General features: G+C 34.1%; 3 protein-coding genes across 3 annotated transcripts; 1 reads left to right on the forward strand and 2 right to left on the reverse strand.

Annotated features, from left to right (window-relative positions):
* Positions 1 to 552: 552 nt before the first annotated feature.
* LOC114712851 (uncharacterized) lies at positions 553 to 3,079 on the reverse strand (the record flags this gene model as incomplete). The annotated part of the gene is made up of 6 exons (XM_028897411.1): positions 2,885 to 3,079; positions 2,653 to 2,741; positions 2,050 to 2,242; positions 1,848 to 1,907; positions 1,630 to 1,732; positions 553 to 708 (listed from the first exon to the last, which is right to left on the reverse strand). Coding segments are annotated over exons 1-6 (796 nt in total), but the record flags the coding sequence as incomplete, so codon positions are not given.
* A 226-nt stretch (positions 3,080 to 3,305) lies between these two features.
* Positions 3,306 to 6,430, reverse strand: LOC114712870 (protein FAM135B). Its single transcript, XM_028897432.1, has 6 exons — positions 5,931 to 6,430; positions 5,743 to 5,828; positions 4,453 to 4,607; positions 3,818 to 3,879; positions 3,473 to 3,667; positions 3,306 to 3,351 (listed from the first exon to the last, which is right to left on the reverse strand). The coding sequence occupies exons 1-6, from the start codon at positions 6,113 to 6,115 to the stop codon at positions 3,306 to 3,308; spliced, it is 729 nt and encodes a 242-aa protein (XP_028753265.1). The 5' UTR covers positions 6,116 to 6,430.
* Positions 6,431 to 11,033: 4,603 nt separating this feature from the next.
* Positions 11,034 to 11,738, forward strand: LOC114712871 (putative F-box protein At1g67623). Its single transcript, XM_028897433.1, has one exon. The coding sequence runs from the start codon at positions 11,034 to 11,036 to the stop codon at positions 11,736 to 11,738; it is 705 nt and encodes a 234-aa protein (XP_028753266.1).
* Positions 11,739 to 11,856: the final 118 nt, after the last annotated feature.

The following is an 11,856-nucleotide window of genomic DNA, read 5'->3' on the forward strand; positions in this document are numbered from 1 at the left end:
TTGGATTGTCTTATAAGTAGCTTTTCAAACGTGATTTACAGAATACAAGGGAAGTATGTGATAAGAGTTTTGTCTCGGCTTATGTGAACTTGTTTATTAAAAGTTCGTCGTGAACGGAGCTCCAAACAAGCCCTAAAACATATGGTTGTGCAACAAGTCATTTGAACAACAAATTATAAAGGATACAATGTTAGGACCCTTTACAAGGTATGGCATATATGGTTCTCACCCACGAGCTAGATTTTGCGCATGATTCTCTTAAATGTCCATATCAATGGTATCAAGGACTTATACTACCCTCCATTCTCTACTTCTTTTCCCACGTTCTGTTCTCCTTTCCTCTTCCCATCTCCCATTCTCTTGCTTGTGTGTCGTTGCCAGGTTTAAGAGTCTGGATGCTAGGTTGTGGAGCCATGCTGGAATGTTGGAACCTATTGCAAAGGCATAGGACTTGAGTCTCACTTGATGGATCTGAAGCTTTTAACCTCATGAGCTAAATTCTGTGTGTGACTATCTTAGAGGTTTATATCATTGGCAAATTGGTATAAGAACCTTCTACAACTCTCTCCATTTTCTCTCCCATAAATCTCCTGCTCTCTCCTTTTCCTCTTGCCCGTATGATGAAGTCAAGTTTTGGAGCCTCTTTCCACTTGATCTCAACCATGCATGGGTCGTCATGCTGTGGACTGAGGTGAATGCTAAGACCCACTGCAAATATGAGACTTAAGCCCCACACCAGAAGTATGGGATACGGACATCCGATTGGTATGGACATTAGGTTCTTCAATCTTGGATCTAGCTTGAGCTATGGTTCTCTGAACACAGAAGCTACCTGTTAGGCTATGGCTCTCCTAAAGATTAATATCACTTATCAAAATGAATGGACTAAAATGCTCCATGTTTACAAATAAATATAGTTTTCAAAAAGCACACAATTTGAATCTGCAGCACCCAAGCTATCCTCAAAATTGTCATTTTGCTCAAAATGTGGAGACAAGGTTAGCAGTTGTGAACCAGCATTTTGCTTAAGTTAAGATGTGTCAAAAAGTTTATGAGCTATGAGTGAATTTTCTGCCCCCAGTACCAAGCTGCTATGGCTAGAAAACCTCAGGAATGATGAACCAACATGATTCAAAACATCAATTCTGTAACCCTTGGTAATCCAAAGAAAGGAGGCAAACCCTCACTTAACCTAGAATTTGGAAACATCGTAGACAAGCTTCAAATATGGATTACAACATTTGATGTATTTAACGCAAAAGTTATCCGTTCAGCTCCAACATGTTGAGTGGTTTTGTGTAACAAAAGCCATATGAAGATAATCTAGAGATTTTTCATTTTCATTTTTTTTTGGTGAATTCATTTTGAATTTATTACTACGTGAATATATCATCCCAAAACAAATGAAGGTCCAAAGCAGCAAGAAATGTAAGAAGAGATGCCAAAATAACTATAGGGATGAAGGCAAAATGTAAGAGCTGAAACATGCCTGAAATCCATGCACAAAACAACTACTCTCAAAACTTGCCCATTTCGTTGTGGGCTACTCCCAGACTTGTTTGTGCCTCTAGATCCGTTTTCCAAGATAAGATTTGCTTTTGCCTCCAACGGATTGAAGTAAGAATTTACACTTGGAGAATGATCCATATTTGCCATCCGTTCTATAATAATAATAGGAATGCGCAAAGGATCCTCGAATATATACATGTCTTGAAGTGAACCTATTGTTGATCTGCACTAAATTCATATTTGTCACAACCAGTTTGCACAAGAGAAGCATATAACACAGTTTCCGTTCAATAGGAAATGGAACGACTATAAAGCATTCTAGACAAGCAGCCACTCACCTTCATTTGTGCTATTCCTCGTCTATGAAGTTCAGCACGCATTGTTGCAGTCTGAGAAGGCTAAACAGAAAAGAGAGACAGCAGACCCAAAGAATTGTTTTAGTTAAGCAGACTTACATGCAAAAAATATAATGATTAATCCCAAATATAACAGCAGATGATCAAGTTTATGATTCTTGTACAAAATATATTAGATATTTACATCATCAGTTAACTTCCTCGAATTTAAAGATCTTCCATGTGTGCCCCAGCGCATTATTGTTCCTTCAACTCTGCTACTCAAACTCTGATGGGGCATCTCAGATATGGAGTGTACCATCCATATTGACCATTCAGATCTTCGATCAATAGCCCATGAATGACGTAGAAATTCGAGTATCATTGTTTTATTTTCCCTGGGTTAAAAAATAAAGGGAGGGAAAAGAAAATCATATCATTGCATCAATTTAATCCTTTAACATATGTTAAAATTATTAGAGTGCCCCTTGTGACAAAAGAAACACATCACGCTAAGACTTTATTTTAGTAATAAAAATGCGTCACAATATGCATAAACGGAAAAGCAGCTTCATTCCAAAGAAGTTAAAACTCTCTTAGACTGTAGATCAGGCTCAAGCTTGGCTGATAAAAGCAAGGAAATATCAGCCTAGAAATCAGGAAAGAAATTGAGGAAAACTTTTCCAGATACAATAAAGATCGGAATAGATGCAGGAATACAGAACAAGAAATATGAGCAACTATAAAGCTGCGACACTTGAGATAATTAATGGACATGTAATTACTTCAGTAATATATGTCAGCATACCTGTGAAATTTCAGAAACGTGTTCCACAGCTGTAAGAGCTGATTTCCCAGAGACTGATAAGAATTTAACAGATCGTCCCAAGATAAAGACTGAAACAATTTGTATGTATGCATAGCAATATAACCATTAGCTTTCTATTGAAGGAAAGGTAGAGCTACTACATAGAAATAAGTCTGAAAGATCAATAAAAGGGAGAATAAATAACAAAGCATTCACACTGCAGATTTTCTACCTCAGCACTGCCTTCTGAGCTGGTAGACAGTTGCTGTGAAAACCTATCTGTCAGTACGTCTAAATGTACCAGTGGCGAAGAATTAGCAAATTTTGTACGGTCAATTGTGGGATCCATCCCAGTAAGATCAATAGCTTGGTTGATTCCTTCGCTTAACCTTCTCAGATCTTCAAGGAGGATATCATGGGCAGCCATTAATGCTTTGATGAGCTTAGCCTGATTTGAGATTTGCCCATCAGTATACTTACTACAGCAATAAAAGGATTTCAAGGGGAAAAAAAGAGTGTAATGAGTTTAGCAAATAATATAATCACATGCTTATCATAGCAGCATCTTCATAAAAGGAAAAATATTATTGAATAAAAATCAAGTAGACGTAGATCATGTGAAATTTACTGCGATAAAACTTGCCTTGTTTGACTTAATAGAATCTTTCCTCATGAGCACCTTCAGAAGACCCATAATCACTGGCATAATACAAGTAATCAATTATTAGAGCCGCAAAGTATGTAAAACTCTAAATTATTTCGATGCTGCACAGTGACCAGCATTATGATGCAAGCTTCTAAAGATGAAACTCTGACAAACCTGGGTACCTTCAGTCGGCTTGTGTGAGCTAGCTTTTTGCAAACTGACATGAACACTTGTATCAACAAGACGACAGCATGTGAAACATCAAAATGGACAGGACAATATGAATGTAACCCGAGAAGAGCTTTAGGGGGAATTCTATACTCATGAACTGAAGCAGAATAAGCATCTGGAAACGCCTGCATCTCAGCTCTGCACAATGATGCAAGCAGTTCCAGGGTTCACATCTTCCAATTGACAATAATTATTAGCAAGAAAATAAACTCCACTTCAATAAATATCCATGTTTTGAATTTCATTTGTTAAATATACCAAGAAGTGGGAATGGCATCATTGACTAACCCAATATCAGATGTAAGGGCCTGCATAAGCTCAAACTTCATGATAACAGCAGACGATTTTGCCTGAGAAATAAAATCAATCATCAGCCATTATCTTACGAACTAGAGGGAAAGAATCAAGTCATAAGAAACATCGGTGAGCATAACTGGAATTGATACACTTATATAAACTGATTTTGACACATAATTATGATGTACTTACATTATTGTTTGTTTATTGCCTAAGTTCTTGTGTGATTTGTTTCCTTTCCCAAGTTCTTTGCTCTGTTCATTATTTATGTTTTCATTATATTGTCTGAGGGGACTTTCCACTTCTTTCAAGAATTTCAGTATTCATTTAACGTGAAACTATATCACTGTATCAAATTTATATTAAGTCAGGACATTTTTAGGGCTTTCAGTTGGCCACGTTGGAAAACCCCAAAAATATCACATGAAGCCTCAAACATAACCTTCTTTCTTACTTTTTTGGCAAGACAAAGATATCATGTTCTCAACAATCTTTCCTCTATTTTATCTGTTTTTAGCGTGTCAGCTACCTAGTTGATTTGTTCAACATAAAGAAACCCTCTCAACTACCTGCATATATACAATATCTTTCATATCAAACTATCAAAGGATAAGACAATTACTGACCTCATGTCCTGCAAAAGAAAGATAGAATGAGATCATAATAGAAAGAACCACATCCTGCCTTGCATATTTGATTCGAAATGGTGGTGTTGAAAAACTGTTGTCTGCATCATCTATTTTCCAAACTGTACATAAATTGTCATAACCCACTTCAGGAGCTGCAGCAAAAGATCAAGATGGATTCTCAGATTTCACTCCACATTAATCGCAGTAAAAAGATAACCATCTGATGGACCAAGATACTTCAAATCAAACACAATAGGGCCACTGCCTTATGATATCAACAGCATATAGCAGGCTTGAAAAAGCCGGAAAAAGTTTTCAAAACATGAAGGGTAAATATTTTAACTTAATTCAGACTACAAGAATTTCAAGTAGTTCATGGTTGGACACTACAAATTTATTCCCCCCAACCCCAGCAAAGAAAGAAAGAAAAGGAAAAAAAAAAAACTGATAATAAAAAAAAAATTTGTGAAAAATCTCTGAAAAGCTCTACATGGCATTGGGAAATGGGATACTTTGGCTTCAGGTCATATAAAATTGGCAAAAGTCAATACCATTGCACCGTGCATGATCTGGTCCAGACTTTACAGAAGTTAAAAATGATGACAAATAAACAGCATCATGAGGATCACCTCATGACTCATGATACAAGCTTGTCTTCTAAGACCCTAAAATTAAGGTTTTGCGTCATTTGTTTCCACATTCCATCTTTTCACAGGAAAAAGGAAAAAAAACACACGCACCGCGCGCGGGGGGAGAGAGAGAGAGAAGACTATCAAACAGGCCATTTATAGAACTCCTATTAAATCAGACAAAACATAAATATCTTTTTTGGGAAAAGGAAGTCTAAGTGGCTATTGACACGAGAAGTATGATCATTCTAAAATACTAACCGAAATTTCAGAAAGTAGTAGTGTATGAATACATGATTTGCGCACAATTTTCAAAGGCTTGATTAATGACCTAGTAAAAATCATATAAATAGTTTAGAGTGCACCTGCATTGTGAGAATTAGAAAGGGAAGTTATTCACTCTGTGAGCCTCGTCTGTTAAGAAAAATTGATTGGCAAGCTCATTGTAAGCTTGTGTAAATAAAAAGAACTTGTTCATCATATGTTGCACCTAAGAACAAAATTGCGTGGAAATCACACACAAGCACAAATATACCAATCAAACAAGCACAAGCTCTCAGTGAACCTGAATATGTAGCTCCATGAATTAACCATGTCTAGCTACAGAGAAACATCTTTAATGATTACTAATGTCTCAAAAGATTGTAAATATATTCACCTTCATACTGAACCACCCGTGCCGGAATCCCAGGATAGGAGTCATCGCCATCCTCCCATCTCAAAGTAACCTTGATTTTGTACCACCTACATTACATGACTAACATTTAAAAATCAAAAGGAATACAAAGAAAGTATTTGAAACAACATTCACCAGAACTAATCAGTTCTGCTGAATCTAGAGCTTACCCTTGTTCGAAAAGGTCTAGATTATGAAACCTATGAATGTAAATAGCAACTTCATGAACAGCATCCATCATAGACAGTAGATTTGCTCTTGCAGGACCACGTTGCTCGACACTGGGCAACCTTTTGGTCGACATATTCCTCTGATTCAGACCCATAAACCATCGTAGCCTCCGAATCCCAAACATGAGTGGCACTGGCAGACACTGTGATTACTGATATCCAATTCCCAAATAATCATTCCTAGTTGTTTCAGTGGAAGTTGAGCAAAACCCACAACTCCTGAACCAAAATGAACCCAATACCAAACTTCCCACTCCCCTTAGTTTCTATGCTTACTAAACCCATCAGAAACCTCTCCTTTTTCAAAGATATATAGCTTTAATGTCAAGTTGCAGAGCAAATCTGTAATGTAGGTTTTGAGCTGAAGCGATTGACGGGAGAGAGTTAGGAAAAGTTGGGATGAAAATGGAGAAAAGGCAGAAGGAAGGAGAGGAAAGAACTAAGAACGAAGACGGACTTTTTTGTTTAATCATTCTTGTACCTCGTTGGCACACAGCAGGACCCAACCAAAAAAAATGTAAAAAAACATCATTTTTTCTTGTCAAACCCTACAGGAGCAGGTGATGATGATGGCATTAATGATAGTTTTTTCTTTTGTATTTTTTTTTATTAAATTCCCCAAAAAGATAAAAATGGGAACTTTGAAAAGAGCACCACAGGTGGAAGCGCATGTCGTGTCAGTATAGTCATGCGGCCATGTTCAGCTCACGTTGTGACATTTTAACTGTGGGGATCGAAAATCACGGGACGTGACTCCGGCCTGGAAATTTTGGTCGGCATCATTATTCGTCTGATCATCCGTTGTCTGTTGATAGATAGATCCCTTAACCGTTAAGACAAAAGTAAGCTTCTTTTGCTATTTGGTGCCATGGAAAATTGGCTCAAGGTAAATCCTAGTCCTACCCTCTCAGACCCCGTTTGATTCGCTGTATTTTCCTTAAAAAAATGAAAATGGAAATTGTGTTCCAATGTTTGGTTGGCATGAAGAGTATTACTGTATTCATCTGTACCAAACACAAATCATATCAAAATAATTATCTTCTAATTCAGTGACATAAAAACTTGAGTAAATGAAAGGTTTGTCTGATGCATATCCTTTTAAATTAAAAAAAAAAAAAAAACAATTGTGCAACTTTTTCAACGAAAAGTAATACTTTTTCTTCTTCACTCAATTTATTCTCTTCAGCAAAACAAGAAAGGGGAGCTTTTAAGGTATAAATTTTGGTCATGAACCGACAAAACACTAGCTTATAAAATCCATCCCTCCTCACAGTTTCATGTAGGAGAGATACTGCTTAATCAAAGTTCTTGAATTTACACTAAATTAGTTAAAATTTGATAAAACTATACTCAATATACTGTTTGATTTTAAAAAGGATATAATTAACTAATTTTTATTTATTTTTTTCTCAATAAGTTTAATGCACTTTCATTTGATCATATTTTATATCTTCTTACTGACTCAAATTGACTTGACTTTACCGAATAAACGCCTCAATAGGGTTTAGTCATTATTTGTCACTCCAAAGCTTTGTGAAAAGATGATTTACTAGGTAACAAGTTTACAAAAATCGATCAAATAAAAAATATACACAACAAATAATTTTTACACTTTATTTCAGTTAATTTTCTTTAAAAAGTAATATTGATATATGTTACTATAAATATATATCCTTGACTGAGCATTTTTGTTTGTAATTTTCTGCAAGACATATATAGCCCCAGTAGATTCTATGATTTTCTCAAATCTACCTGACAAAATCCCTTATTAGAAGGCTGGAATTCTCTTTCATTAGATCAAGAAAATTTGTGAACTTGTCTCCTGGGTCATCAACTTTACAGTTGTTTGAGGTAGAGATGTAAATATTACTCCTCCGATCCTTAATATAAGACTTATTTAACTAATTTGATTAGATTAAGGAAGTTAGGTAAGTTGGTTAATTATAAGAAAGTGACACATTTTTCCTAAAACACCATAATCATTTTTCAATACCCCATCTCTCTACATTTGGTTGAGGGAGTATCCATAGGGGTAATTTAGAGAACATTGATAAATATGAAAAATGGATCTTATATTTAAAATCAAAACCAACTCAATAATTGGTCCTATATTAAGGATGAGGAGTACAATTTAATTAATTATTTCATAACAAAAAATTAAAAAAATATATAAAGAAAATGCCCTATTCGGGGAATCATATGAAATTGGAATTAGTGGGTAATATCATGAACCATGAATAGTTAGTTTACGAAATTGGGCTAAATTTTAAATACTCCTCCGGTCCTTAATATAAGACCCATGTAACTAATTTATGATTAGGAAGTTAGGTAAGTTAGTTAATTATAAAAAATGACATGTTTTTCTCAAACACCATAATCATCTTTCTTATACCCCCTCTCCTTCTCTACTTGATTATGGTTGAGGGAGTATCCATAGGGGTAATTTAGAGAAAATTGATAAATATGAGAATGGTTCTTATATTTAGGACCAAAATCAACTCAACAATTGGATCTTATATTAAGGACCGAGGAGTATTATTTGTTGATGTTTGACCCTTTATCATTTTGCAAACTCTTGACGCAATTGAGTTGCCTTTAACGTGATCTTTCGGTGCTGGAAAAAGAGAAAATGACCTTATATTGTTCTTAGTTACAAGTTAATACTGCCTCTTGTTTTTATACATATTATTTAAAAAATTAGTTAAGTTAATATTTGTAGTAAATGTATAAATATTCTATCTAATCATATGCATTGAAATTATCATAAAAATCTTCTTAATATGTGTAATTAATAGTGATACTTTAAAAAAATAGTTATAACTTTGGGATATAAAATGAATTGTGATTTTAAATTTAAGACCGAGCTGAACCTTTTATTTAACTCCAGTATTTAAGACTAGAGGTAGTAGTTTAGCATAGGGTGCAATCTTGCAACTTAAGGATGAAAAACAAAGTTAAAATAATTTTAAATACTAAATATTTATGTCTCCACTATTATAAGGAACTTTTTTGACAAATTGACTACGCATGTTAATGGAGTTCATCAAGTACAACTTGAAATCGTATTTTTATAAACTTCCAAGAACGTCTTCCAATCAACTTAACCCTAATCCAAACTTACACTTAATTATTTTCCCATCTTTGTGGGTAATTTTAGAATAGGTTCATTAATTCAAGCCTTATTTTTCTCAAAATATATTATATTACCTTCGGTTCTTAATATAAGAACTAGTTGACTAATTTGAATAAATTAAGAAAACTAGTTAAGTTAGTTATTTATAATAAATAGATATTATCTTTCTTAAAATATCCTTACTAATCAAGTATATTAATTAAAGCTATCATTATTACAAAGATCAACTTAGAAAAAAAAAAGATAAATATGAAAGACAAAGTATATTTGAGTTTTATATTTAAGACCAAAATAAAAACTAAACAAATTCTTATATTAAGAAACAGAGATAATATTTTGAAACACTTAAAAAGCCATCTCGTGATATAAAATGGAAGGAGTGATTACAAAAGTAGGAGTATGATAGACATGAACATGGTAAATCAATAATATCCCTTTCTTCCCTCCATATCATGGGAGACATTAGAATCCATGGAATAATCAATGGAATAGTTAATAATTTTTGTTATTACACTTTATCTTTTTATTTTAAATATTTGAAATAGATTAATTTAATTATGATCCGTTGGAACATGATGCAATAATTATATTCTGAACTGGGATCATTTTTTTTTTCATCCTTTAGTATAAATATATAACTTCTTGTCAACATTTAATAAGGAGAATACTATTTTTGGTACAATTTAAAGAATAAATTTTGTATCCAAATTTTTAAAGTTTTTTATTAAAAAAATATTTTTGGTTCTTCTCTATTTAAAGCTCGAATTTGGATTGGAAAAAAAATGAAAAGAAAAAGCGTTAAGGGTCCCCAACACAAGCATTGGTGATTGGTTAATCATTCTCCCAAGTCCCAATGACACCCCAAACTGTGGTTAATAATCTTTCTTCTTTTAATTTATTTTATTATTGGTGGCCAAAACACTGAGTATTTCCTAGTTTAAAATAGTAAATTACTTTTTTAACCATCAAAATAATAATAAATTACTTTGATCCTCATCCTGGTCAAAATAATCAGACCTGCAGAACAAGTTGTTACCACCCGTTACCAAATATTCTTTTACCGAAGGCAGAGCTGTGATTACATATTTAAACATATAAAAAAAAAAAGGTAAAAGCTAAACTAATTAAAAAGATAAGTGAAACTATCTGAATTAACTGAAAACTTATTATATTAAGCATTCTTTTTCCTTTTTGGTCAAAGAGATACTATTGTTTATTCAATAAAAGCAATAAGCATTATATAATCCTTAACTAACAATCATTTAGAACTTTAAAAAATTATACTACCTCCTGTCCTAAATATAAGAGCTAGTTGATTAATTTGAGAAAATTAAGGAAATAAGTTTAGTTAGTTAGTTGTAATAAATAGATGTTGTCTTTCCTAAATATCTTTGATAATCAAAGGCATAAATATCAGAGATAAAATGGATTGTGGTTTTATATTTAGAACTAAAACAAAAATGAAACAAGGTTTTATATTAAGGATCGGAAATAGTATATTATTATAACCACTATTTAATGAATATCGTACTAATTAATATTTACTGTAAATTTTTCAAGAAGCCAGACCATGTAATAATTACACACACATAAATAAATGATAATCATCCATATCCAAAACTAATAAGCCGATTTTGATTTTGACCATATTCCTAATCATACAAGGAAAAGTAAACTTCATAATAGATAAAATATATCTTCTAGCAAAAAAACCAAAAGATAAATTTTATCTATCAGAATTCACCAAAAATTATATCGATAACTGATCAATTTCTTAAAAACAACCCCAATTTCCTAAAACGCTAAGGAGGAGGAAAACCACTCTTATATATAGTAACCATTAATTAACACAACAATCATACAATCATATTCATCAAACTCAAAGCTTCATTAATCTTAATTCATCGTCAATGGCGTCCCACCCCAGCATCATAGAATTTCTCCCAACCCATGTCTTATCAGAAGTTTTAGCCACAGTTGCGTCTTCTTCCATGGCCGATCTCTGTACACTCAAAACTTGCTCCAAAGAGCTTCACAATCTGATTGAAGAAGACGACTTCATTTACCAGCGGGCGTGCATGCAGAAGCTTCCCTACATTCCATGGTTCATTACACCCCCAGAATCTTCCTTCCTGACTCGTTGCAGACAAAGCGGAAACCCAGAAAGCTTGTACAGAGAAGGAATGGTGCAATACTTCAGCCCTCTGGGGCTTCATGATTCTGGTCTGGAAAGATTGAAGGAAGCTTCAGAGAAGGGTCACACAGAAGCAAGATATGTGTGTGGGATGATTCTGCTGTGTAGTGAGGTTGAAGATGAGAGGAAACAAGGGGTTGAGTTGCTACGTTGTTTTCTGGGAAAACGGAGGTTTGTGGAGACATGTAGGAAGAAGGTGGATGCATGTTTAAGGATGATGTGGAAGAACGATCGTACTCGTACGTTGTTTGGGAATGGTCGTCGAGAGCGTTTGTGTGGTTCCAACATGTGCCGTGGCTTGCAAGAAATCGCAGGGTTGGAAAGTGGGTGGCCGGGGCTTAATGAAGAAGATGAAGGTGTTTCATGTGTGTTATGCAGGTGGGATTATGAGTTGCGTCAGTTCTCTAAGATATGTTGTTGAATCAAAGTGGATCAATGCTTATAATTAGAAGGTTTTGATTTACTTTGTGGCGGTAATAATATGGTTATTGTCCGTACTTTGAATATGATCTTAGGTGATTGAATATATTTGATAGAAA

This window comes from Neltuma alba, unplaced genomic scaffold, assembly GCF_004799145.2.
Source record: "Neltuma alba isolate B1F8T4 unplaced genomic scaffold, ASM479914v2 tig00011398_pilon, whole genome shotgun sequence".
NCBI classification, from domain to species: domain Eukaryota; kingdom Viridiplantae; phylum Streptophyta; class Magnoliopsida; order Fabales; family Fabaceae; genus Neltuma; species Neltuma alba.